Below are 26,413 nucleotides of genomic sequence, written 5' to 3'. Positions count from 1 at the left end.
CGGGCCGTCGCGAAAACATGGATGGCGGAAACCTTTCTTTTTGTTCTTTTTCTTTTCTTACAAGTCTGGTAAGTGATACTTGATGCAAAATGGACTGGCTTTCTGCTGGCTATATTTTTGTTGCTATTCATCTATCGCGCCGACTCTGACGCTCAACGGTTCTATAGAAGACATGGTCTGGAAGACCTGCGGGTCAATGGCAAAGGCCTCGGGGCCCAGGGTGTCGACAAAAGGGAAGTTGTATATCTGCTCTGGGGAGCTGGTGGCCTCCGGGCCGGGCGGTACGGACGTCGGGGGCATGTTGTTCTCGGCGCCGGCGCCGTGGCGGCTCTGTTGCGGGATGCCGTAGGTTGCCATGGGCGGCGTTGCGGCCGTCTTGGAGAGGCCGAGGGCGCCGATGTCGATGCCTAGGCCGACGAGCTCGCGGGTGATGAGGTTGAGGGCGCTGCTGATGACTAGGGGGCGGGGTGTGGTCAGTCAGAGTTTAGGGCTCAAAGTTGGATCCTGTTCCCCTTCGGCTGGAATATGTCGAAGGGGGATGAAGGAATACTTCAAAGCCTTAACTCACCTGGGTTGATGCGCTTCACGGACGCCAGGATACGGACGCAGTACTCCAGTCTCCGCAGCGCTTGTACGTCCTCGACGCTGGACTGCACCTGGAGCAGGAAGATGGACGCGGCAATGTACACGCTATACGAAAGGGAGAGCACGCAGTGGCTGATGCCGAAGGAGCGGCAGAAGAGATCAAAGATGGCGATGATTCCCGTCGCCGAAGTCACGCACTCGCCGAGGTACCGCTGCACCGGCTGCAGGTTATCGCCTACTCTTCCGCGCTGAGACAGCATGGGACGGTAGAGGAGGATCTTGAAGGTGCGGTAGAGGACGCTAAGGGGAGGGTCCAAATGTCAGTATCTTTTGCTTCAAAGGGGGACGACGGGACGTACTTCAACGTTATGATGTGCGACGGCGGCGCCAGGGCTGGGAGAGCCGTGGGTTCGATCTTTAGGTGTGGAGGCAGCTCATCCCACCACTGACGCAGGGCGACTTCTTGCTTGGCGAGACAGTCCTGCATCTCGGCCTGGCTGTTGGGCCGCACGGGGTCGTACATGTGGACGAGGATCTCGTTAAAGGTTATCGAGAGACGGCACATTTGCATGAAGCACGAGGTGGAGTGCGCCGCCGCGGGGGGATACTTCCAGCCGCCTTCCGGTACGACGCCAAAGGGCGTCCACGACTCGTTCTCGGCCGAGTCGTCAACTATCATCTCGCCAGTCAGCATACTCCCTTCTGCAGAAAGCGTCAACAGAGAAAAACATACACATAATCTGCGGCGGCGACACAGACGTCTGCTGCAACGAAGGCGAGCGCCCGAGGTACAGACTAATCATCTTGTCCCAGAAATAGCAACTCCAAAACAGCCGGTGGCGGATCTCGACATCTTCGTCCGCGAGCTGCACGGAACCGGGGTACCGCTGCCCGTCGACGCAGATGCCGAGGTGGTCGATGATGCGGAACGCGAGGCCGCTGTACGTCCAGGCCTGGGCGCTGTTGCCCACGCTGCACTCCTGCGCGCTGAGGAGCAGGAGTGTCTGGACGGTGGGGATGGAGCAGACGCCCTGGCTGAGCTCCTCGAAGACCATGCTGCGCGCGTGCTTGCCGAAGAGGGCGCCGCCGTCGTAGAACTCGTCGAGCTTGTCTTTTGTGGCCGGGTCGCTTCGGCCCCAGCGGATAGAGTGGGAGAGGACTGCGTTCATGAGGGTGTGGGAGTAGTATGGTCCTAATGTCTGCATGTCACCTGGTAGAAATGTTCAGTTTGGAAATGTCAGGAGAAGAGTTAGGGGTTGTCCTCACGAGTAAAGGCAGGTCTGTAGATGAAGTTGAAGAGAGGTTGGATCCAGCACCAGTGAACATTTAGCAGATATTGGAACGGTTCCTAGGTAAGGATCAGATCAGCTCACACGCCACTTTTCTGCGGGTAGTTGACCGGAGGTTGGAGGAGGAAGAGCATACCGGTATATCGGACATGTTCTCGAGCGCCCTCTGCTGCCAGGCGTTGGCTACAAGCCTCTCACGCCTTTGCATGGCCTGGTCAGATGTCGACTGCTGGTCCCTCGAGCCAGACGGCCTATCACTCGGCAGCTGGAAGAAGCTCGTGGAGCCATGATACGTGATGGCGCCCTTGTCGTCGACCTTGAGGCCCTTGAAGCTCTCGCTTACAGACTCTTCATCCTGCGACTCAAAGTGGTGAGGGTCCGTCATGGGCGACTGGCCCGCTGACGGCCCGATGCTGGGCGATGATGTCCGGGAGGGTTCCGAGGGTCCTGCTCCCGCTCCCGCTCCGGATGGTGCGTGAGCTCTCGCGGCGGCAAGCTGTGCTTCTAGTTCCTTTATGCGATGCTCCAGCCGTGATGTGTATGACAACGTTGGGTTACTTTTTTATCCGACATGGTCAGTATGTTACACAAGAGTCGCCGGGATGTAGGGGGAACATGAGGGATCCCAGGCTGCAGGTGAGATCGGGGGCTTAGCAAAGGGGAAAGCTCACAGTTTATAGACGCACTCATCCGCGCGGGCAGCACACCGATTACACGTCGGCTGCTCTCCGCCACATTTTACCTGCCGTCAATCACCGGGTCAGCATCAACTCAGGCCGTCATGCTCCGATCCGTTCGCGCCGCCGCCGTGCCGGAAGTTGTGCATGATGTCCGTCACCCGGATTCGTTCTTCCCCCCGCCCTTCCGTGCCGTGATGCCGCCGTCCCACACCCATTCGCCCCCAACCCCGTCCTCTTGGGAGTCGATCCTCCCAGCCATGTCGTGTATCCCAAGCCTTGGTTACCTCAGGCAGGATCATCAAACATTGCCTAAGCCTCCGCTACCCTCCGCGGATCCGAGTGGTGGGCAGGGGTACGGGTTGTGGCGCGGAATGCGGGAAATGAGGCGCACCACGGCGGAGGGGTGGTGGTGGTGCGGCGTGCCGAAAGAGAGACAGACAAGGTGGGGGATAAGAGAAAGGACTCAAAAGAGCGCGCAAGAAGAATACAGAAACACAAAGAGAAGGAAACGGAATTGAACGTACCTTGCGACGACGACATGGTTCGCACGAAAAGGCGCTCTTCTTGATGGCCCTCGTGGAGGACATGGTGATGTTCCATGGGCTAATTTTCTGCCTTGCCCTCTCTGCTGTTTGCGCCTGGTCTGAGGTGGTTCCCTCCCCGAAGTTGATGCGGGACGGAAGAAAGTTGAACTTTGGGCCCTTGTTGTGGAGAAGGGGAATAGCGAGATCGGGCTGGACCTATGTGTCTGTGGTCTGCTTGAGCCTTGTTGGCGTTGCTCCTCTTCCCAACGGATATGTGCGCTTGCAATTGACCATTTCGACTGCGACGGGACCGTAAGGTGACTTGGGGGGCGCTTCGGCCGGGTCGGGAAAGTCGGGAATCGCGGGACCGGGCCCCACTCTTCAGCACCTTCTCTGCTAATTTTCCGCCCTAAGGCCAACTGTGACGCGCCTGAGACGTGCCATGAGCGAATTAGGATCCACCGCGATAGTCTTTTGGCCAATCGATAGCCTCAGCCTTGTTGAATGGGCCCCACTACTTTCTCTTGGTCAGCGGCTTTCCCCGATAAGGTACGTCTCTCGGATGATCGCCCCGCTACGAAGAGTGGATATTGTTCACCGAGCCTCGGTCAAGCTCTCTCCACCTACCAAGGTGTAGGCCCCATTCACCGAGACACCGAGACACCGAAACACCAAGAAACTTACAACACACCCTCCTTGCTTTCCCAGCCTCTAAATGCACTTCCCACTTCCTACTTCACTTTCCAAGTCTTGTGAGATGCGCAAACAATCAAATTGAGGCCTTCCATCTTCGCAGACATGGCAGCAAAGGCTAGGGTCCAGACAGCCGGGCACGCCAAGCCCTTGCTGCGCCGTAAGATTGCAGCAGAGACTTGACCTCAAAGGGGACGGGTCTCCGGACCTCTCTCCTTCTTGATCGAGACTCGGCTGAAAAAGCATGAGCTTCACATAAATACAAACCTCACAGCCCGCTATCAAGATGAGCAGAATTCAATCGTCGTCTCCCAAAGACACATTCGACCGCTGCACAAACCCACCGTAGACCACATCATTGCCAGCCCATGACCAGTTTCGAGACCCCTGTAAACGCATCACAGTCTCGCAATGGCCACCTCGACGATAACCTCGTCTCCCACGCGCTCCCCGCCCTGGTCAGCTACTCCGGCCCGCGAATGCCTCATTCCCCGCGAAACAATCAGCTGGAACAACTATTGCGGTTTCTACGCGACTTCATGGGGTGGGTGCCCTTCTGGCTACGCGCCGGCTTGCAGTACGGCCGTGGACACAGCCGACCCCTTTGTATCGAAGCGGACGGTCACCGACGGAGGCCAGGCAACCTTGACATATGAGTGGTGGCTGAAGAGCCACTCCCAAGTGATATGCTGTCCAGGGTAAGAGAAGCGCACCCTTTTGCGAAGGATAGAGATACTCAAGCATGCATTAATCCACGATTTTCTTTTTTTTTTTTAACCCAAAACGCACCTACTAGCACACTGCCTTGGTCATGTACAGCGGGAGCAAACTGCATCTTGACCACGACGGCCGGCTTCCTCGCCTCCGACCCAGCCCAGACCTCGCCATCTCCGATCTACGCCTACGGCATCACATACTCTGTGGAAGTACGCGAGTCCGTGGCATCCACCAAGAGACTGGCCAATTACGAAACATCGTACTATGGAGACGGGAAACCTGTCAGCGAGGCCTGCGATGAAAGTTCCTGCCTCGGGGCGTTCACGGCGCCAGAGTCGAGGAATATCTATCCCTACGCGCATCCGACGACCACGCGCGGGGATGCAGCAGCTACGGACGGGACGTTCGTCTTGCAGCCGCCGGAGAAGATGGGACAGCTCGGCCCACTGGCCGTTGTTGCGATCACGGGGTTGTTGGGGGCCGTGTTGCTGACGATCGCGCTCTTGTCTCCGTTCATGGGTGAGTATTTTCGCCGCAAGGAGGGCAGAAGCAGTCACGAACGATAAATAGCCAGTAGATATATTATCTATTTTTTCAAAGTCACATAATGGACATAACAAGAGCGGGGCATTCTATGGCCACAGTGGTTGTGGAATTCTTAATTAATGGTATCTTGTTTCATGCTGATGGGTATCTCTTCATGTGGTTTTTCTCAAGCAAAAAATGCAATGGGCTCCAAATGTCAGTACCTCTGTACCCTGTCCCAGAAATGCAAATCCAGTAGTCCAGTCCCTGTGCTCTTAACGCCTCGCCATAAAGACCGCTCAAAAGCGCAGAAAAAAAAATCGAAACGCCGGACGATGCTTTGATGCATTACACCTGCATCATCTCACTTTCATATCGTGTCCTCTCGTTGGTAAATTCGAACCAGGCTCGCGCGAGCAGACCAAACTCGGACATCCTGGTGGAGAGGTTAGCATCAATGAACCGTATGATGACTGGGAGTGAAAAGATGGTGGGGCAAGGTATGAAGTGAGGGTAAAGCAAGATGAGGCTAGGGTGAGAATGAGGGTTGGAGTGAGATGGGGAGTGAGTGTGAAAGTGAGAGTGAAGATGTCGGATCAAAGAAAGGTGGCTCGACTTACATGATGAGTCCCAGCAGGAACGCCAGAGCGGCCTCGTACTGAATGTACGGATACGCGTAGTACCCGTTGGACTTCTTCGACTCGATCTGGATAACGAGCAGAATCCAGCAAATGGTGGTGCCCAGCGTGAAACACAACTCCATGCCAAAGTGAAAATGCTTCGGGATGCCGCCCCGGTAGGCGTCCCTCTTGCGCCAGATGACGGTGATGAGTGACCAAATGAGAAGAATACATGACTGTGAGGGCGGTCAGCTGAGTCTCAGATATCGCGACATCTCATGTATCCTCAACACATGCTAAAAGACAGAAACTCACGATTGGTACAGACAGCCACAAGCTGTAAAAAATAGGATCCGCCGGACTCGTCGAATCATTCAGATACTTGCCCCTCCGCGAGCAGTAAATGTTGATATTCAAAAAGATGACGACCAAGGGAACAATGATGGCGAGCTGGCGAAGGACGTAGTACATGTACGTGCACCGCCTCCTCTTGCGGTTGAAGCGCTCGTTCTCGGGCGATTTGGCGCTGCCGCTGGATCGACAACTTCGGCCGCCGCCGGGTTGTTGGCCGTACCAGTACTGCTGTTGATGTTGCGAGATGCTCCGCGACGAGATCGATGCGGCGTCGTCGTTGTTGTAGTAGTATACTTGAGTGACCTGCTCGTCGTTTCCGTACATTTGGCCTCCTGGCGGTTGGTTGTATCCCTGGCTGTAGGGCGGCGCTGAGTAGCCTTGGTGGGTGTAGGCGCCGTTTTGGAGAGACATGGCGGGCGAACTGCGTTTCGGTGGTGGATGGATGGATGGCTGGCTCTGTAGGTTTTCCCCTTTTCCTCTAATCCCTTTCTTTTACTCCGTCTCTAGTTCCCTCCTCGGTGTTGCTGAGAAGTCGTCTTTTGGTATCTCCTTCAATATGTGTGGACCTCCAAGCGCAGAATCAACACCACATGCCACAGCTTGTTGGCGCAGGCATGAGTGGACTTTTATGGGGACACGAGTGAGTGAGTGAGTGGTGAGTGAGCGGCTGGGTGGACGTCTGGAAAAGGCTCCGAGTGGGCACGGAAGGAAAGGCGAAAAGGCTGAAGAACCGGATACCGAAAAGAGCTCACACGCCGGAATATGTACGGCGGGCTTCAGCGACCCTTTTAGTCTTTCCAAGGGCGTGGGTGTGTGTAATGAAGGATATGAGAGGAAAAAAGCCCAGAGACCGCCGAGATGCTCTAATTGCGCCTGACCCTCTCCCAAGAAAAGACCGAGAAAAACTCAAAACAGGAGGGCGCGAGAATAAGAGTCAAGACTTCAAGGAGGAGGGAAATTGGGGGCCAGCAGAAAAGAATACGGTGCTGTGTGGCCTGGCGAAAAGCCTGGGCATTCGGCCTGGGCAGCAGCAGAGAGGAACAAGGAGAATTAGAATTTACTCCTGTACGAAAAATACACACACCCAAGCACACATGAGAGTCTTGGCAGTCTGGCACTCTGTACTCTGTGAGAGACTGGAGAGGTCTCAAATGTGCTGCTCGCCAAGTCGCGCTATCAGCTCACTGACTCCAGAATTGGCCACAGAGGCCGTCTTGGCCCGCCTAGGCTCGTAGGGGTGAGGAGAATACCCATTCACATTTCACGATGCTGTTGTCTTGGCGGTCTTGGCCCCTGGGCGACTGTTCCTTGGAGCTTGGGGGGAGGCCTTGGAGGGGCGTGTCCCAGCTTGAGATTCACTTCGTTCAGTTCAATCCCTTGGCACACAGAGCGAAGGGGGACTTTGCCAAGACATTGCCAGCAGAACAGAGCGGCGAGCCACATGTCGGAGCGCCTTGGGGGCACATTGGGTCCTGGGATGAAGCAGCAGCGCCTGTCAACCTGCCACAGGCTGTTTGTTCGGTTATAATTGTCGGGATAAGGGGGGGCTGTTGTGCTCTTGGGAGATGTTACAGCCAAACCCGCCAAGAGGACTGCGGCCTGCCGCGCTCCCACCAAACAGAATTCTCAGACTGACAGGGCAGACTCTAGCTAGGGCTACCAAAGACTCGCAGGTCCGCAGGCGCCGAGAGGGAACGGTGAAGGAGTGACACGCGCTGGCCTAGCCACCTAGCCTCCTGGGCAGCTCGTTGAGCCGGCGCTATAGGTCTTGTGGTGTCTTGGTAGTTGAGGTTATCAGTATTCCGTAATTTGGTAGCACAGCAGCACCGTACCTAGCACCATAGCACAGGCGCCCCAACCTATCGAGTCTAGTGCTGCTGAGCACTGTAGGCAGAGAGAGCTCTCGCTGCCAAGAGACTTGGGAATTCTTGTCTCGGACGCAATAGTCTGACTTGTCGTACAGTGATAAGGTGGCAGTCGAGTGGTGAGATTCCGCCATGCCTTTTGGCGCGCCTGTCCGACTCGGCATACCTCAGCAGCGCCGTGACCGGTCCAATTTCCCATCCCGCCGTGCCAATTGCCATAAAAGTCTCCTGTCCTCCACCAAGCTCCTGGGCAGCACGGGAAGAAGTCTCAAGAAACATCACCGTTCGTCACTTCGTGATGTGGGAGATTGGCGTTTAGTCATGGATCGCAAGGGTTTGGTGGTACAGAAAGGATCATCAAAGTTCTGGGCGGGCACTTTTGGCGGCGCAAACGGTCCTGGGCTCTTGGAAGGACACATCCATCCGTCTATCCTATGGGGGCCTTTTCCCTTCCATCCTGTTGGCCGTCATCGATAGACAATGCGCCTTGCAACCGTCGTGCAGCTTTGCTCCATCTCAGCGCGTACGAGTACCGAGACATTTGCTTTTTTCGCCTGTTTGCAGCAACGGTTCACTCAATGACGCGGGCGTTCGAGACTGAGCTGTCAAGAGTGAGACCGAGACCGAAAGGCTCGTCGCTGTATCTTTCCCGCTTCTCATCTTCATTACTGGAATGGCAAGATAGCGGGAAGGATGTGAGATGCCACAGCAAAGAAGTTGACGAAAAGCAACCATCACGCAGTTGAGTTTCCATCTATCGATACCAAGTCGCTGCCAAGTCGAGAAAAGTAAAAAGATGAAATCAACGAAAAGCAAAAAGCAAAGGTTCCCCAGAAACTCTCGTCTAGATTTCCAGGGTTCAATTCAGGGGGGGTTTTGGGGAGGATCATTGGCACTGGGCATCCACGCAATCCCTCATTTCCTTTCCCCAAACCTTGCAAAGTTGCCCCGAATTGCTGCTGAAAAGGTTGGCTCAATGATCTATCGCGCCAGCCAACAGTGACTGTGCACGACCCAGACACCAAGGAAACATGAAGTATGGCTTTCTTGGCATGCCAAGCCATCACGGCAAACCGCGACTCAGGTCAACTCACTCTCACTCTGAGTCTTCATTCACTCATTCACTCACTCAGACCAGTTCGCCTCATTCAAACTTCAATGTCGCCTTTGCCCGCGCCAGCGCTGATCTTCTTGACCGCTTGGCACGGCACGGCAAGCAGGCCACGCCAGGAAAATGACGAGCTTGAAGCCAATCCCCCAGAAGGTAGTATGAGATTGAGGATCATCTCGATAAACTTCCACCGCCATGCCCGCGGGCGCGCTCACCTGATCATTTTCATAGTCTGCGATACCCCACGAGTAAGACACAGTGACTCAGATTTTCTCCAGGTGATGCTCCGGGGGATCGTCGTCGGTTGCTCGACCGTCAACGTCGTTCAAGGACTAGAACGACCAAATGTCCAATACTGAGAGCGATCTGCGGCTGGGCCCGTACGACGGTGCTCAGTAGCTCCGACGAACCTTGAAAGCGTGAAAGCGGTCTCGAACTCTCGAGTGGTGCCGTGTAGTCTTGGTGTTTGGCTATCAGGTATACAAGGTGTTGATGCCACGGCTGGGCTTCTTCTTGACCGAACCACAATCAGTCACGTATAGTTCTTGACAATCTCATCAATGGCGCGGGCGGCCTGCCTTGGTGTTTTCCTGGTGCCAAACCCCCCCCCCCCTTCGACTTCGCATGGTACCGGTTACGCCGCGCTACGTCGTTTGCCTTGCCCAGAGCGTTGGCGGTGCTTCGGCCAAGGCTGCTCGTCCCACGCAAGGGGATGTAAAAAGGGCGATGGAACAAATGGAAATACCAATGCTGGGCGCGCACGCACGCACGCAGTAATCGTCGCGGCCGAGTCGGCCAGATTGGCGGCTTGGCGTTTCTGTGGAGGGGCAGCGCAGCCCTTTTTCACTTTTCACTTTTTTCTGATTTATTTATTCTCTTGGCGGCGCTCATGTCTTGGCATCGCAGTGACCGTGCCGAGTCGGAGATTTCCGTACCTCGTTGCCGGTACCTACCCAGGTCCGAATGTGATTTATTCTTCAGTCTTTTGATACAATGCATTTGCGGCTCAATTGCCGATGGTGAAAATCTTGGAAACGGCATAAATATCCGGTGTGCAAACTTACTCACAGTACGGTCGTTGGTACCGGTCTAGGTTGGATCTCACACTCTGAGACCTCCAAGAATCTTTTCCCCAGAACTCTCGGGTTCCACCACTTCTTGGGCGTTTGAAGGTCATGCGGTTAGCAGCGGCATTGGCATCAGACGCTTTCTGATTTCATATTGCTTCAAGAAGACGGCAAATGGTGAGTTCAATAAGTAATAAGTCGTACACCATGATGCAACGCGGATGTCTTCGTATTCTTCAGAAGGGCACAATGAAAATACTGTTTTCCTGCCCGTATGGGTGATGTGTCTGTTGGAAGAGCCCCTGTGAGAAATAAACAAGAAACCCATAGTCAATATGTCAGGTGGAATTCCGGATTAGCAATGAGGAGTGAAAATGTTGTGTTCAGCCATCCAGTCGCTCTTCCACCTATCTATACATCATTGTGGCAATGGTCTCATTGACACGCATCTGTAGGATTGCCTAGTTAACCTCCTCGACGGCGCCTGCAGAAGCCCTGCCGGGAATAGGCCCCGAGTGCAAGCTGGCCTGTTCATCACGCCATCTAAAAATGAAGACTCGGAAGAACTGTCGGATGTCAGGCGCGCAGGCCGTGAAACACCCACGCCTATCTCAATTATCGACCACGTAGAGATTGGTAGCGAGTTTACTGATGCGATCCGGCCGTGTGAGTAAGAGCGAACTGCCAGGCGTCAAACTTGATGGAGGCTTTGAGGCTTACCTCTGAAATTGTACGCTCCTTGATGGTCTTCAGTGAGGAGTCTCAATCTAAATGAGCTGGCGGCTGTAAGACTGCGATAAGACATAAAGTCAAGTCGTTAGACAGTTCCTGATATCTGGTCGGGGTTGACCTTGAAGAGGACTTACAAGAGACCTAAGCTGAATGTAGCCATCAGGCTAGACTTTTTGTCCCATTTTAGATTCAGGCTTTGGATTTGTCCAAATATCTAGTCCAACTCGAATGGCACCATAGCTATTCCGATGTCGACGATGTTCATACATTTCCCCTCGCTTTGAGAGTCTTGTCTCCAAATCGTCCAATCAAGGTGAACGGGGGTACATTGAAAGATGCCGAGGAAGAAGAATATCACACCAATGATCAAGTTGAATGCTTGCGTTGCCCAGAGTGCGATGCTCAGCCGCTCAAAAGGGAATATTCGCTGATAGAGGAAGAGGACGGATGCCTTTAGTAGGGTTATCGTGTAGTGTTAAAGGGTTTGCATAACGTACTATCCCTATAGATGGACTCTTTAGGCACTATATTGAATGCCAGAAACAATTATGAAGCTACTTACTTTGAAGTAGTTGGTGATTTGATCGGCAGTCAACGACCACATGTTTTGACCAGCGCCGTTCTTGCCCTCTAGGATAGAGGATCAGTCATCAAGAACACTCGCGCGATGCGGAACGACTATTCTATCAAGCAAGTGCAGATCGCCCTACCGTACACATTCATCGGTACGAAAGCTATGAGAAATGTCTATGTTCCGTCAGCCATATGGTCCAAATAAGTCGATCAAGCTCACACTCACATATGTTGCCAGGATCATCCAATCATCAGGTCCCCACACAGAGACACCTGCAGCCTTGACTGCCACTCGCATGAAGATTGGCAGAGAAGCCAGCACGAAGAAGACCGCTAAGGTAGGGACTTGTATTGAAACATAATCATTGACTTCTGAAAGCCCACATGCTGTCCAAGTATAGTTCTGGGTGGCTAATGAGACCTGGTTAACTCGTAGCTCGCACCACCGCATGGAACATGAAGTCTTTCGTACTTACTAAGGCATCAGCTGGCAAGCACTTGATCGTAACGCAAGCATCCATGAATCTCATGTATTCCGTGTCATTACATAGACATGGGTGGTTTGCCGTGAGACAAGATGAGATGCTCAAGCCTTGAACGAGGCATGATTGCTGCCGTTGGGTATCCCGTTAGTCATGGGGGAAGGAGTCTCAAGTTTAGACGATTTGGCATACAGGGCATGATGGAAGTTTGTCAATCGACGGTGCCTGAGCTGCTACCACTCCGGAAAGGAGGAGAAGACACCACGGTAGCATGCGAAGTGGATGCATCGCGATCAAAGATATAGTCCCTCAGAGGTGAAGCTCCTGATGCGGCTAGTGAACCCCGTCCGCCAAGTGAGAGACAAGAATCCAACGGATCATTCGCAGGTATAAGCGGCCAAGGATATTGTGTTTAGTCGGGTTGAGTTACGGCTTGCAGTATTAGGGTTGTCAATGATGGGCGAGGTGGCTTGGGGTTGATTACCATGGTCGCGTTGTTGCGATTAGCAATTTGTTTGACGCGCCGATCGCTCACAGTTCCTGGCCGGGCCATTGGGATATCTCATAAAGTTGGCATGCGAGGTGGCTTGCACTCGCATAATTCTTTGGAAGAAATCCATCCTGAGAAACCGGAGAAGGTCTAGCGTTGTTAATTTGCAGTATAGTACCGTGTTATCTGTTTCCGGTGGGCATGTTCTCATTGTATTTTGGGCATAGACTCGTCCGAATTAGCGATGTGCCGATGACCTTGTTGTTGTCTTGACTTTCTTGATCAAAGGACCCGAAAGTGCGGTTCAGCTAGGGCTCAAACTACAGACTAATACTTAGCATCAAACTCATCACCAAGTTGCAGATTGTCCTTGCCACCTTCAGGGTTCCGTCTCGGACTGCTCCGGGCGTGGCCCACTTTCACCGAGTTTGTCCATCGAACCCGGGCCCCAATCTCCGGCCGATTCAGACTTAGAATGGGTTCTCCGACTGCGCCGTTTGGGGATTTCCTATCCCAGGCGTTGAAAGCCAATTTTCCGAACGCCTTCACGTGAGGCGACTTATGTCCCTCGTTCCATGGTCAAAAACGAAGAAGGCCATTGCCAAGACTACAGCCCAGCCGCCTTTGTCACCCCAATTCGCAACGGCCATCTGAGAACATAGCCGACCAAGATTGTACGGCTATTTTGCGTTTACTTTCCAACGGAGGCCCTGCTCATCTTCAACAGTTGCCATGCCTCAGCCAACATCGATTGCTTTCATGTCTCGATTCGTTGGCCTACTCTCTTGTTCATCACAACATCGCCGCGGAACAAGCCCCAGAGAAACATTGACGTCAGCCAACCGGTCCAGCTGCCGTAAAGTCTTGGTAGGGAACCAGAGCTGACGCACGCAGTGGAGTCGCGCGGTCCAGCACTGCCGCAAGGCCCAACGATGGACCCCTGAGAGTTGTCTTGTCAGCAACTGACAACAAACTCCGGGGCCCTGTTTTCTCCAACTTTAACGCTTCCCGTCCCGTCCGCTGTGCTAAAGACGCGCCGTCGCCAACTACCCCTCAGACTATCTTCTCAGTTCATCTCATCTCGTCTCATTTCATCAGCCGCTATATTCATAAGATTTACGAGGTTTTGAAGGTGTCGTCAAGGCTAAAGGTCTAAAGAGAAGCTATTCACTCGCCTCCCATGGGATCCTGCTGTTCGACATCCGACGACTCGTCACAGCACGAATTCCAACAAGCACGCCCCGCCCCGCCGCCTCAAAACCAGAACAACATGCCGCCGCCGCGCGACCACATCGTCACGCTCGAGAAGAAATGGGGCTACCACGCCATTGACGGGTATGAACTGAACAACAACACTTGGGGCCTCGAAAGCGCGACGTCGGGCTCACAGCGCACGCACTACGATGGCCCCAGCCCGCCCGGCGCGTCGGGCGCCCAGGGTATTTCCTGGTCGACGGACTGGGAGTGGCAGGGCGGCGAGCACAACGTCAAGTCATATGTCTACGGCGCGAGGCAGTTCCAGCGCCGGCTCTTGAGTGAGATCCAGGCGCTGCCGACGGAGGCCGAGTGGCATTACAGCACGTGGGATGTAAGGGCCAATGTGGCGTATGATATCTTTACGGATCCCGATAAAGACCACGCCAACAGCAGCGGAGAATTCGAGGTTATGATCTGGTGAGTTTGATGATTGGTGTCCGAATGTGGTCAACCCGCTGATAAGTGAATGTGTAGGTTGGCAAAGCTGGGCGGTGTGTGGCCCATTAGTGAGTCCAAGGCGCCCATCGCGCATGTCGAGATCTGCGGGCATCAATGGGAGGTTCACTTTGGGTACAACCACGGCGGCGCGATGAAGGTGTACAGCTTCCTGCCCGTCAATGGCCCCATTCAGCACTTCAACGCCGACGTGAAGCAGTTTTTCAACTTCCTGAGCCACCAGTTCCAGTTCCCCCAACACAACCAGTATATGCTCGGTAAGTCTCTTCCCTATCCTACCTGTTGGGCCACTCGAACTCCAGGCTAACTGAATGGCCAGTTTACCAGCTCGGTACCGAGGCCTTCACCGGCGGTCCTGCACAATTCGTTGTGCCCAAGTTCATTGCCGATGTCATCTAGGTATAGGCACTAAGATACGGCCCATGATATTTGCTGCTTCATGATACCAAAAAGAATCCGTCATTAGACACGTATGCCCTGAAAGGAGGCACTCAATGCTTCTATAGTCTATAGTAGTAATACATATACAGTACAGTTTGAGGGAAGATGATTTAGCAACGTCTTCAAGGGTATCACGCAACACAGTGGTCAACACCGGCAGTTACCAACAGCCTAGCGTACTGCTGATGCAAGAACACCGCGGGCCCAGGTAGTGGAGCATCATTACCGTCGCTCACCCCGTTGAGAAGTATTGACTTGAGCTTGAAGCTGACGACTCGGGCCTGTCGGTCGAGGTCCGCACCTAGGCTTATGATACTGTCCAACTCGCGTGGGCCATCAGGCGCTACCCTGGGGGAGAGCCCACCCCGCAGCAAGATGCTGCTTGGAGACTTTTCGATGACGATGAAGTCGTCAGCAAAAGCCGTGCCTATTCAAGTCAGTGAGGGGAACATTAGAATATGGGCAAGACGCATGGCCAATATCGGGAATGAGACGTACCGACTGGGTAAGTGCTCTTTAATAGCTCCTCTTTCTCCCAGAGGTCCCCTGCGTTCGACTCGTCTTTACGGGCCATCTCCATGATTTTGCGTTGAATATTGAATGCTTGTGTATCAAAGTCAGCTTCTTGCCATATCGCCCTCACCGCTACAGGCACATGCTCACCATATCGTCCCCAGACACCAGCAGAATACGTCTCCACAAGCTTTGAGCCTCCACTAAGCGCGTCCTCAACAAGATCCGGCCGCAACTTGTCAAATGAAACTGTGCGGTAACAGCAGTCGTGAAAGTCGGGATTGTTATTTGGATTGACCTTTTTAAGAAGGGAGTGTTGGAAGAGGGGGTCGTTGGCCGGAGTGAAAGTGTCGTCGAACGCGCACTGACGCGTCCAGAGGTGAAAACCAGCAGCGCCTGTGATGGTGGCACCTGCGGCGAACTTGGAAAAGGTCGCTAACCTGGCCTTTGAGAAGAAGGAAGCCATCAAGACGCGGTTCAATCAGGAGTTGGAATGAATGAAGTTGATTTGACAATGCGAATCATGCAAGATGAATTAGATGGATGGGAGGGGGGGCTACAAAATGGGGATCGTGACATTAAAGTCAATTCCTACGATCCAGGTACGCGGTAGAAATCCAGAACCCTTTCTCCGGGTCGATCCGTCCCATAACCCCGGAGGACAATTCTCTTCAAGTTTGGATCGGACTTCTTACCTCATTTCCAAGGGGTCTCGCGCTTTCGGCTTTCGGAATTCGGATCTGCCCAAGGGGGACACTTTTCTCTCACTGTTCACTAAACCAGAAGAGCGCTACTCTGCCGACGGGAGACCCACTCGGGCTCCGAGTCCGCCGGGGTTTCCGAGGGCGCCGAATGTTACCGGCGGATGTCGAACGACGCCGAACGATCGGACCCGTCAAATAATCAGATCTACCGCCTTATCGTTTGAAAACTTCACGATAGAAGAGCCGCATTCTCTATTTTATAAAATTGTCAAGTGTGGGTCTCTGGCTTCAATTGTTGCAATTCTTCCACAGTCGTACAGACAGTCTTGCTAATGACATGTAACTACACAATGTCCCTTACTTGAAAGTTCAGGGGCTCAAGGGCGAGTCACATCCTAACGAGCATTCACAATAGGGATTCAACATGTATCCAATGCTTTGTGTAACCTTTCTACAATGACAACTCTTGCGCCGGTGGTTTCCCTTTGCCAAACGCCCATGTCTGAGTCTGACCACCAGCGCTGTTTGCCAACCGGTTAACAACCAGTCACATGTGCTCGTGTGGCTCGCAAGTCAGTCTTAGATTCGGAATCAATCGATTCGGTATGAGTATGCAAAGATGACATTTCCCGGCAAATAGTGAGATCAGCTATTTAAGCAAGGACTGCCAACAATGCCAATGGCGCCTGTATATTGCTATTTTGTCATCAAACCAAGAAACCATTTCAACATAAGTGCTATTACACTTCACAGAAACCAATACAACTCCAACACGGAACTTAAATATTTCGAAGATTCTCACAAATTGACTAGAAAGCAGTTGGCCTAGGATGCCTGGCTATGCGACGATCTGCCCGAGATGCGGCAGTCCCTCATTCAAGCGGGGCATCTGCGAGCATTGTGGCAAGACTGGACTACCAGATAACTTACCAAGTAGCGAAGATTGAAGTCAATGGTTCCTTTGATACTTCCGATCACTTTCGTCAGGATATCATAAGTGATGGGACTAGAATAGGCTTAGGCGTGATGACGAATTAGTGGACACCGTGGTCGCTGTAGAAAGTGATCAGAGGAAGGTTATCTATTGAGCAGGATAGCCCGGCGGCCCTAGTTTTACCAGTCAGTATTAGATGCAATAGAGCAACAAGTTTTTACTAATAGTGATGAGCAACTGTATTCTTCGTGCTTGATCAGAGTGACAGAAATTGAGCTATCGAGAGTTTGGCAAGCATTGAGACCGCCCAGGAGGCACAGCTATGTAAATTGGCCCGGTAATTATACAAGCCGTGAACAACCATGAACATATGATTTCGATGATGGTCTATACTGGCGAGAATATATACTTTGTATCTTTGATAACTCAGGCGTTGACCAAACATGTATGGCGCCCACTTTTCATCCGTAGACCGTCATGCCTCTGCATGTTCTCAACATATCTGCATGGTACTTTTCCAAAGGCTGTGAATCTGCATGCTGACATGCAATGCTGCCCAGCACAAGCGGGGATGCACCACGTGATGCATGCACCGTCACGAGACGGTCAGCCGTGTGAGAGACTTTTCGGGTCACCAAAATCTTAGGGAAGCTGTCGAAAAGCATAAGACTCCAGACCAAGTCAAAACAACTTTTATTACGAACCTACATGTACTCAATAGCATACTTCGTGACGGTGACAGAACCCTCGTCTGGCAGCTTGATACAAGATGGAGGCCGACCAGTTGGCCGTCAGACTCGACGATTTGAGGGCCATCGCCGATGCCACCTTTCGATTGACCTTTAGCTTCACCAAAAACGACAGCAAGTTGAAATCGGAGATCCGGGCCATTGCCAACGAAATACAAGACATCGCGGGCTTGTTGCATCGACTTTCTCTGTTAGCATCAGGACTTGAAGAGACTAAGGACCATGATTCGGACATCAATGCTGCCCCGCCCCCACTGGTCTCATGTCGCACCACTTTAGAACAACTAGGGGGATCGCTAAGGAGACGAACAAATAGATCGGACGACGACGGATGCGAACAGAAAAGTTATGCCGATGTCAAGTGGCCATTTACGAGGGCCTGGACAACAGATCTCCTGAATGAACTGAGTGAGCACAAGAAGACAATTTCAGAAGGATTGAATGGAGAATCAATCAAACATCTGTTACAGTTACTATCAAAAGGGAAGTCTGTGGCAACCATACGTGACGAAGACTGGATATCCGAAGTTTTCACCGACTTTCTCCAATCCTCTGGGTATTTCCAAGGCATCTATATGGTCCTCAATACCTTTCTACGCGCCCGAGAAGATTCATACATCAAGATACAAGATCGGTACAAACACTTGTCAATACAGTCGAGCTTTTTCCAAGGAGAAGACTTCGAAAATTGGCTTGATAAGGGAGGATCACACCTTCTCTTCACAGCTCCTCCGGGCGGGGGGAGAACCGCCTTCACCGGCGCACTAGCACGGGAAACCTTTCGGCGACGCCGTGCACGAACTGTTGTTGTACCCATCTACTTTGAGCTTCTAAGTGGATGGACCAGATGGACCACGGATATGAACATACTTGGCACCATCGTTGCTCTGATCGCGCGCCAGAATCAGGGCGCGTTCGAAGTCTTGTGCCGATATCGTCGCGACCTAAATATCCAACCGAGATGGGCAACAAACGGAGCGAGCATGGAAGGACTGAAAGATGTTCTTTGGCAAATGTCAACTTTCTTTGAACATGTCTTGGTCATTGTGGACTGCTCAAAGTCTGGCGGAAATGGCATCATATCGATAATCGCCTCTTTGATAAAGACTTCCAAAGAATCCGCACCGAACTTTAGTTTGGCAGTGGTTTGTCAAGACCTCGAGTTTGTTCGGGAGTCTTTGGGCGAATCCGTCACTAAATGTGACATTGCACCATCCATGGCCATCTTGCAGGCTTTCGCTGCCACCGAGGTAGAAAGACGAGTCAGGACCGGGGCTCTGCGGTTCCAACGGACAGCAATGAAGGATGCTACGATCCGCAAACTCAGCGTTGGTGACGACCATGTGTAAGACAATGAAACACTCACGAACCGTATAAGGCTAATAATCAAGACAGCTTCTGGAAGATCGCATATCAACTCGACCACCTCTGCTCCTTGCAGTCCCACTCTGAGCAGGTTGAGTTTCTGGAGAAGCTCCCATGCTCGCTGCACGACACCTACCGCTTAACGCTGGAAGAATTTCAAAAGCGGACGCCAGAATCTCGAAGCTTGATCCTCAGGGCTTTACAACTGACGAAATGTTCGCGCCACAAACTGAGTGCCCAAGAGTTCTGCCAAGCCCTTTCAGTTTCAGGCATTTCCGGGCTAGATCCTGAGATGTTGGAATATCCGGAGGTGGACGAATCAGAGATTCTGCGACAATGCAGTCCTATGATCATAAGATCGCTGGATGGCAACAAGTTTGTGTTTGCGCACGATTCGATTGAAAGCTTCCTTACGCATAAATACATCGACCAATCCAGCGATTTGGCCGCATATTGTCTCACGACTTCCGGAACGAATCGGCTTCTTGCTACCTGTGCACTCAAGTTCCTGACCTTAGGTCACTTCGCTCGACTTCCAAGCTTATCGTTGTCAGAAGTGGATTACATAAGGACCAGGAACGAGAGATACCCCTTTTACAGGTTCGCCGCCCTGACTTGGCACAAAATTGATGTCAGTCATTGGCAGGACCCGGAGTTGGTCGTGGAAGCCATGGCGCTTTTCGATCCCAAACAGACAACAAACTTCAAGGCTTGGTGTCTTGAGATCTGCCGCCAACACAGAATAAACGGCGACTGTAACAATTGGAGAGGACGGAAAGACAGAGGCATAATCAGGAGGCCCCCATCTACCTGTTCAGAAACTACGGAAGTCAACTCTTCCGCCGCAACATGGTCGAACAAAGATTTAGGAGATAGTACTTCAGATACCCCACCTCATCTGGGATCATCATCCTCCGCAAGTCCTCCTCTGAGGAAGAAGATGTCCAAACGATCTTGGGCAGCAGGCCAGACAAGGCGCCTTGCACGTGTGCTAAGGCGAGGCGACTTTACTCCATTACACATGGCTGCTCTCCTGGGCATCGATGCCGTCTGCTCGGAGTTAATTCGAATTGGAGAAAATTACAATCGACTGAGCAAGATAGGGACCCCTTTGCAGTGTGCGATTGGAGGTACTTTACTCATTGGTGACCACGATATCCCGGCGGGCAATTCTCCATTGCCACAATGGCTCAGCCGACCACGTAAAAGCACTATTGAGCTGCTGATCAATGCGGGAGCGGATTGTACACGAGATTTGCCTAGTCAGACATACCCTTGGAGCACTGTCGGTGCTTTGGCCCTGAAGACCTCAGAATGGGCTAGGAATTCTGAAATCTTCGCCGTTGTCGTCAGAGGAGGTGCTCAACTGCACGATGACATTATCGCTGTGTTCAGGTCGATCTGTCGCAAGTGGTCAAAGCATAAAGATGCAGGAGCCAAGGAACATATTCAGGACATCTTGGAAATCTTAAACGGAATGGTTGAAAAGAAAGAGGGCGAATCGCTGGCTTATCTCAAAGCTTTCCAGAAGGCGGTTTCGGAAACCACTGACATCGATATACCATTGCCTGTCTCGCAAGGCATCTCCGATGACATGATTATCCAACACATGTGGAAATCAATCGACGATGACAACTTGAAAGCGATAGAGGATCAATCTCAGAGCAACACAAGAATCAAGGACCTCCTCAAAGGCGACATCTTGACGAAACTGCTTGACTTCGCTGTCGCATGCTCAGCTGTCAACTGCTTGGACCACTTGCTCACAAATTACATGGCCAAAAACGGCCCAAATGACTGGAAAAGCAAAGCTGTGCTTTATTGCGTCGAAGATGGAAAGCAAGAAGTCCTTTTATGCTTATTGAAGGATGGTGCTCAAACCATGAGAGCCAATGCGAGAGGAAGCACCATTTGGCATCTCGCAGCTGCTAAAGCTACCTCAACTGGGATTCTCAAAATCTTACTTGAAAACAGTGACGAGGAAGAACGAAAAGATGCCTTGAGAATGTTGAATGAGAGTGGCCGTACCGTGCTTGCCAAAGCGCTAGTCAGCAAACAGTACTCAAACGCCTCTATCATCCTCAAATACTGCGAAAAGGATCGTGCGTGCCTCAAGAGCAGACATCCATCACTACCTCACCTTGTGGCGGGTATTCAGGATAGCGTCTTACTCAAGGAGTTGCATGATTGCGGAATGTTCGAATTTGTGGCTAAAGACACGCCTCTCAATTACTTCCATATAGAAGATTCAGCAGGTGTGGAAGCGACTCGCCAACTCCTGGAAATATTTCCCTACCCTTGTTCCGACCAGCCTCCAACGCCCTTAAGGATATACCTGTCAAGATCCGACTTGAACATCTACAAGAAAGAACTTGTTACACTTCTTGTCCAGAAAGAGCTGTCTGCCGCACCTATCGTCAACGGTATTCATACCTGGCAGTGGTTCTGCAAAAGCGTGCAGGGTTATTTCAGAAGAGCATCAGAAGCTGAGGCCTGGGAAGTTGTCGAACTTGTGAAGCTCATGATCCATCTCGGTTGCATGGACGATTATGAAAAAGCTAGAGAAACATCTGGGCTGGTAGAGATCGTTTCTCTCTTTGATGTCGACTCAATGCCGAGGGCGTTTACACCTGACAACGACGCTGTACTTGCGACTGAAGAGATATTCGGCATTGTTCATGACACAACGACCTTGCCTCAGTACTACAAAAGTAGTGGTATGGATATCAAGGTCATCAAGTGGACTATTGCTCACAATTCTTGGCACCTGTTTCGTCGTCTTATCCACACGGATGTTGATGTTCATAAGAGGGACAGGAGAGGAAACTTGTTAGAGTACGTGTGCTCTCACGGTACCGAATTCAACGGTCATAGGATGCTCGCGAATCTTTTAGAACGAGCTGAGAAAGATCGTCTGAACGAGCTGAATCCCGACGGAAACCTTGGTCTCTTACACCTACTAGGAATGCCATATGGCAAGGAGGACTTATCTTCAGATAGTAGTCCCTTGTTCAGTCCTAGTTTTATCCCGATGGAGAACTTCAGTCAACCACAAGGTTCAGCTTGCCCAATGCGTTTAGGGCCGGGGGGATTCGCGGCATTGAGGATACCACGCGACAACCCAAAGTTTAGCATACTCCAACGACTGCTTGACGAGCACATGGATCGCCAGCTTCTCAGCAAAAGGGGTAATTTTTCAGCCTTGAGTACGCACATAAGATACTGTTATCTTGACACGGCACGCCTTTTACTTTTACGCGGATCACCAGAGACTCTCTCTACCTCTGATAAGTTTGGGTGGACTCCTGTAGCGTGGGCATGCGCGCATGGCTACACGGATACCATCGACCAGATGGCTGCATCCTCCTGTTCTGAATCTATTTGGGACTTCCAGGTTGAGGTGACATTGGGTGTTGAAGCAGCTCCCTCATTCACAAAGCCCTACCGTGGCCTCTGCGCTCTGCACCTTGCGGTACTTGCCTCGGCAAAGACTGTGTCGTTTCTGCTGAATAACGGTTTTGCCTCAGACCTTGAAATCACTGATGCACAATTGCATACCCCTTTACACTTTGCCACAATGTTTGGGCAGCTGGAAACCATCAAAGAACTTGTTTCTCGGGGGTCAAATATCAACGCTAAGGACTGCGACGGATGGACCCCCTTACACTTCGCAATCCATCTCGAGAAGAAAGACACTGTTGAGCTCCTTCTGGAGCTCGGCGCGGCCCATATGGAGACGGAGAAAGGAGAAACGCCGCTCGATTTTGCTATGCCCAAGGAAGAATACTATATCAAACGAGTTCAAAGGTCCATCCAACAAAACCTGAAGACTGGCGCAGAAATTCACTGTGACAAGCAATGGCTAGCCTCTCTCTCTCGGACCATGGAAAAGGCCATCATTGACGGCGATACTAAAATTTGTAGAAAAATTCTTAAGGAAGGTTGCCCGGTGGACATCAAGATGAGATCTTGCCATACTTGCACAGCTCTCATTTTCGCTTTGTCACGTAATGAGGTGTCTGCGAACATCGTCGACACTCTGGTGGAACACGGAGCAAGTTTCCGTGGAACTACCTGTGCCCGCCATACGTGCGGAAATTTCAAGCGATACGGTATCCGCCATTTCAGCGACTACACTTCAGACAACTCCTCATCTTCCTCATCCTCCTCATCATCTGATAGTGATGATAACACAAAGTACCGGCAGTATGTCTGGCCATCGTTTGGATCTACCAGTCTTGACATGCTCATGTGGGAGGATGATTTGTTCGAGAAAATTTCAACATGGCTATGCTCCGTCCCGGAAGAGGACATGATATGGCTCATTGACAATTCCATAGCCGTCCATGTAGCTGTGGATCGCGGCAGCCTCAAGGCTCTACAGGTTCTCTTATCTCACGCTGCTAAGATCGGTGATGGTCTTCACAGAAACTTGGCTTATGAGCTTGTGAACAGGACTGGATGGCATTCTGGGCCCTACGTAGCCTCGCCTCTTCAGGACGCAGTCGATGCTTGCAACCTGGAGCTTGTCCGCCTTCTCCTCGAATATGGAGCAGAAGTTGACAAGAAAACCACAGCGAAGGGAACTGCCCTTCACCAAGCCGCGAATCAGGAAAGCATCGAGCTTGCACAACTTCTTTTGGAGCACGGGGCCTCGCTTGCATCCAGAGATTATAACCGTGGATTCACACCTCTGGAAGAAGCAGTTCAGTCTGGCAACACCGAGATGGTGAACCTCTTTTTGGATCGTGGGGCATCTGTCAGATATCCTCAATATGCTGACACATGTCTGGTGTGTGATTCGACGGAAACTGCAGTTCTGATGCTAAAATCAGGCATCCCTCTTCAAACGATAGGAAGGTATGGCGTACCCCTCTGGGCACCGGCGTGTCTGAAAATCCGGCTTGCGACCTTTATTTTCAACTCCGATTATGGCCATGCGATAGCATCCGAGGTGAATGCACCAAAGCTTTGGCAGATTCTATCCTACGCCTACTACGTTGGAGAGAGGGGTCGTGTCCGGCGATTTCTTCGTCTGCTGTGTCGGCGAAGCGGACACGGATCCATACAAGACATGACTGAGTCCGATGGAAAAGACAGCGAAAGAGCATATGGCGTGTTGTGCCTCTTTGCTGATCTCGGACTTGTTGAAGAGGCCAAGTTGCTGCTAGACTTGGGTTGCAACATTGAGTTCGAGGGAGCTTCGACTGGCACTGCGCTAATGGCAGCAGCTCATGGGGGTCGGCTAGACGTAGTCAAAATGCTCGTCTATGCAGGAGCACGGATATGGTACGAGAAGGATGGATTAGGCAGGAGTGCAATAGTTGCAGCTCAGGATTTTCCAGAAATCGTAAGTTGGCTGTTGGTTGGAAAATTTACCGAGCAGGCGAAAATTGAGGTGGCCCCGCCTGGCTGGGTAACGGACCAACAAAGCGAGATTCGCCCCTGGAGCGGATATCGTCTTGGCAAGTTTTCTCTGTCAGGAAAATACGCTCGGCACTGGGGAGATTCGAGTTTGAGGTGGTTGTCGTGTTTGGAAAAGGCACGAAGGAACTTGCGGGGGAAAGTTGTCGTATCAAGGTCATGGAACAGAGAATACTCATAGGACACGAGTGACAATAGGTAAACCTGAATGATTTTCTAGGATAAGAAACCGTCACATGCCAGGATTCGTCTGCCTTGCATCATGCAGTGCTCCCGAATCAATGTGGTAAAATACCAACAATGCATGCGGAAAAGACCTTCACTCGGATTAACCGGCTGGTAGACGGGTACGACACCGACAGCAGACAAAGGTACGTAAAATGGCGGCAAACTTTCCAAGACTGGAGCCAGTGCGCCTATTGTCGTTAGAGCAACCGTGACAAGACCGTAAGTCCGGTCCAGCGGACTGTAAGTCCAGACTTCCAACAACTGTCATGCAGGTCGGTAAGAAGGAACGAATCTAACCCGATCTATCCTTGCAATTTTTCAACTGCCGTAAATACGAGCGTGATCCCGCCCTTATGAGACTGTGTTCAAATTGTGACCATCTTTCTCATTTTTGAGGTCGAGCCGTGGGTACCTAGGTAGCCATCAAGATGGGCAGCATATTCTCGAAGACTGCGCCCAAGGCACCAGCAACAGTGGCTACAGACACGATCATCCCGTTGAACCCCAATGATGACACTGCCTTGAACAGAGGCATTGTCATGGGCTTCATGATGCGCTTTGATAACGTCTTGAACCCAGAAAGGCTGCACTCGTCACTTACGAAGTTGCTAGGCCGTGAAGGATGGCGAAAGCTTGGTGCTAGATTAAGACTGAACGTAAGTTCCGATCTCAAGTATTCGAAAATGCGTCGAGACAGCTATTCACATATGCGACAGTCTCAGAAAAAGCTTGAGTACCATGTGCCTGAGCTCTACAACTCCGAAAGACCAGCTATTGCGTACTCGCACCAGAGGCACGACTGCAGCATCAAACATGATCCGCTCGCTTCGCGGCTACCAAAAGCAACTTCAAGGCCAGCAGTTATAGAAACTCCACCAGAAAAGTTCCAGGATTTAATGCGAAGATCAGATGGCCCCAAGTCGATGCAAGACTACATCTATCACGATGAACCTCAGCTGAGTCTGCACATCGTCTCCTTCGATGACGCGACGCTTGTCAGTTTGACATGGCTGCACACGTTATGGGATGGGATCGGAAGGCAGGAACTTCTGACTGCGTGGACTGCCATCCTCGAGGGTCGCGACGACGATGTCAAAGTCTTCCACGGGTTTGACACAGATCCCCTGGCAGAGCTGGGAAAGAACACTGCAGAGCCATTTGTTCTGGCTGATCAGCGTCTTTCAGTCTGGGGACTGGCCCGAATCGTCCTGCAGTATATTTGGGACATCCTCCGTCATCCTTTTGAAGAATCTCGCATTGCTTGTATACCGGCAGCTTACATCGAAACACTCAAGAAAAAGGTCAACCAAGAGTTGAGTGAACAGAGCACCGGCCAAGAAAAGTTATTCGCCAGCGAGGGAGACATCGTGACCGCCGTTATCGGCCGCCTATGGTCGCAACATTTGCCTGCGAATACAAACAAACCGATTGTCCTCGGAAACGTCATCAATATACGTCCTGCGCTTGCTCAGGACATTCTTCCAGAAAAGACCGCGTTTATATCAAACGCCACATCCCTGATCGTAACCACCATCACCGCGGAGGACCTTTGGACAAAGCCGCTGAGCTACACGGCTGCCGCGATACGACGATCTATCCGAGAGCAAGGGACTAGAGCGCAAATTGAAGCTCGTAAAGCCCTAGAAAAGAAACATTCTGCAGCTTTCTTCGGTGACAAGAACATGCATCAGATTTTACTGTCAAACTGGGGCAAAGCCAGATTCTTCGAAACAGACTTTTCTTCCGCCGTCGTCGAGCCTCACTTAGCCTCTGTTGCTCAACCGCACAAACTTGGGCGCCCCTCGCTGATTCTCAATGCGAACTATGTCAGTGGCTTCCCACTTAGATTTGCGGGTCCGATAATTGGCAAGGACCTAGATGGCAATATTTGGTGGGGTGGCATTTTGCGGACTGGTCTTTGGGATAGAATTGCGCAAACCTTGGAAGATCAGGGTTGGTATTTGGTAACCAAGTAGTCTGCTTGATTCTATCTGCACCACGTTACTATCGCAGATCTATGTCTTGTCTATATCTA

General features: G+C 51.8%; 11 protein-coding genes across 11 annotated transcripts; 6 read left to right on the top strand and 5 right to left on the bottom strand.

Annotated features, from left to right (window-relative positions):
* Positions 1 to 123: 123 nt before the first annotated feature.
* Positions 124 to 3,141, bottom strand: CPAR01_14460 (fungal specific transcription factor; the record flags this gene model as incomplete). Its single annotated transcript, XM_060498711.1, has 7 exons — positions 124 to 455; positions 569 to 885; positions 945 to 1,257; positions 1,319 to 1,795; positions 1,852 to 1,933; positions 2,011 to 2,370; positions 3,079 to 3,141. 7 exons carry the CDS (start codon positions 3,139 to 3,141, stop codon positions 124 to 126), a joined length of 1,944 nt encoding a protein of 647 aa, XP_060342772.1.
* A 1,041-nt stretch (positions 3,142 to 4,182) lies between these two features.
* CPAR01_14459 (uncharacterized protein) lies at positions 4,183 to 5,054 on the top strand (the record flags this gene model as incomplete). The annotated part of the gene is made up of 2 exons (XM_060498710.1): positions 4,183 to 4,469; positions 4,568 to 5,054. 2 exons carry the CDS (start codon positions 4,183 to 4,185, stop codon positions 5,052 to 5,054), a joined length of 774 nt encoding a protein of 257 aa, XP_060342771.1.
* Positions 5,055 to 5,361: 307 nt separating this feature from the next.
* On the bottom strand, positions 5,362 to 6,398 carry CPAR01_14458 (uncharacterized protein; the record flags this gene model as incomplete). Its single annotated transcript, XM_060498709.1, has 3 exons — positions 5,362 to 5,449; positions 5,634 to 5,869; positions 5,949 to 6,398. The coding sequence occupies 3 exons, from the start codon at positions 6,396 to 6,398 to the stop codon at positions 5,362 to 5,364; spliced, it is 774 nt and encodes a 257-aa protein (XP_060342770.1).
* Positions 6,399 to 7,855: 1,457 nt separating this feature from the next.
* On the bottom strand, positions 7,856 to 8,131 carry CPAR01_14457 (uncharacterized protein; the record flags this gene model as incomplete). The annotated part of the gene is made up of 1 exon (XM_060498708.1): positions 7,856 to 8,131. One exon carries the CDS (start codon positions 8,129 to 8,131, stop codon positions 7,856 to 7,858), a length of 276 nt encoding a protein of 91 aa, XP_060342769.1.
* A 1,574-nt stretch (positions 8,132 to 9,705) lies between these two features.
* Positions 9,706 to 10,056, top strand: CPAR01_14456 (uncharacterized protein; the record flags this gene model as incomplete). Its single annotated transcript, XM_060498707.1, has 1 exon — positions 9,706 to 10,056. A coding segment is annotated over one exon (351 nt), but the record flags the coding sequence as incomplete, so codon positions are not given.
* Positions 10,057 to 10,448: 392 nt separating this feature from the next.
* Positions 10,449 to 10,922, bottom strand: CPAR01_14455 (uncharacterized protein; the record flags this gene model as incomplete). Its single annotated transcript, XM_060498706.1, has 3 exons — positions 10,449 to 10,678; positions 10,751 to 10,821; positions 10,897 to 10,922. The coding sequence occupies 3 exons, from the start codon at positions 10,920 to 10,922 to the stop codon at positions 10,449 to 10,451; spliced, it is 327 nt and encodes a 108-aa protein (XP_060342767.1).
* Positions 10,923 to 13,487: 2,565 nt separating this feature from the next.
* CPAR01_14454 (glycosyl hydrolase family 12) lies at positions 13,488 to 14,419 on the top strand (the record flags this gene model as incomplete). The annotated part of the gene is made up of 3 exons (XM_060498705.1): positions 13,488 to 13,981; positions 14,039 to 14,277; positions 14,340 to 14,419. 3 exons carry the CDS (start codon positions 13,488 to 13,490, stop codon positions 14,417 to 14,419), a joined length of 813 nt encoding a protein of 270 aa, XP_060342766.1.
* Positions 14,420 to 14,592: 173 nt separating this feature from the next.
* On the bottom strand, positions 14,593 to 15,440 carry CPAR01_14453 (uncharacterized protein; the record flags this gene model as incomplete). Its single annotated transcript, XM_060498704.1, has 2 exons — positions 14,593 to 14,888; positions 14,960 to 15,440. The coding sequence occupies 2 exons, from the start codon at positions 15,438 to 15,440 to the stop codon at positions 14,593 to 14,595; spliced, it is 777 nt and encodes a 258-aa protein (XP_060342765.1).
* A 1,068-nt stretch (positions 15,441 to 16,508) lies between these two features.
* CPAR01_14452 (uncharacterized protein) lies at positions 16,509 to 16,625 on the top strand (the record flags this gene model as incomplete). The annotated part of the gene is made up of 1 exon (XM_060498703.1): positions 16,509 to 16,625. The coding sequence occupies one exon, from the start codon at positions 16,509 to 16,511 to the stop codon at positions 16,623 to 16,625; it is 117 nt and encodes a 38-aa protein (XP_060342764.1).
* Positions 16,626 to 17,381: 756 nt separating this feature from the next.
* On the top strand, positions 17,382 to 24,331 carry CPAR01_14451 (ankyrin-2 ankyrin; the record flags this gene model as incomplete). The annotated part of the gene is made up of 2 exons (XM_060498702.1): positions 17,382 to 18,706; positions 18,757 to 24,331. The coding sequence occupies 2 exons, from the start codon at positions 17,382 to 17,384 to the stop codon at positions 24,329 to 24,331; spliced, it is 6,900 nt and encodes a 2,299-aa protein (XP_060342763.1).
* Positions 24,332 to 24,806: 475 nt separating this feature from the next.
* On the top strand, positions 24,807 to 26,354 carry CPAR01_14450 (uncharacterized protein; the record flags this gene model as incomplete). The annotated part of the gene is made up of 2 exons (XM_060498701.1): positions 24,807 to 25,034; positions 25,095 to 26,354. The coding sequence occupies 2 exons, from the start codon at positions 24,807 to 24,809 to the stop codon at positions 26,352 to 26,354; spliced, it is 1,488 nt and encodes a 495-aa protein (XP_060342762.1).
* Between the last annotated feature and the right edge of the window lie 59 nt (positions 26,355 to 26,413).

The sequence above is a fragment of the Colletotrichum paranaense genome, assembly GCF_030867605.1.
Source record: "Colletotrichum paranaense strain IMI 384185 chromosome Unknown Scaffold_15.1, whole genome shotgun sequence".
NCBI classification, from domain to species: Eukaryota; Fungi; Ascomycota; class Sordariomycetes; order Glomerellales; family Glomerellaceae; genus Colletotrichum; species Colletotrichum paranaense.
Note: the sequence above shows the minus strand (reverse complement) of the source record. Positions and strands in the feature narration are given on the sequence as shown.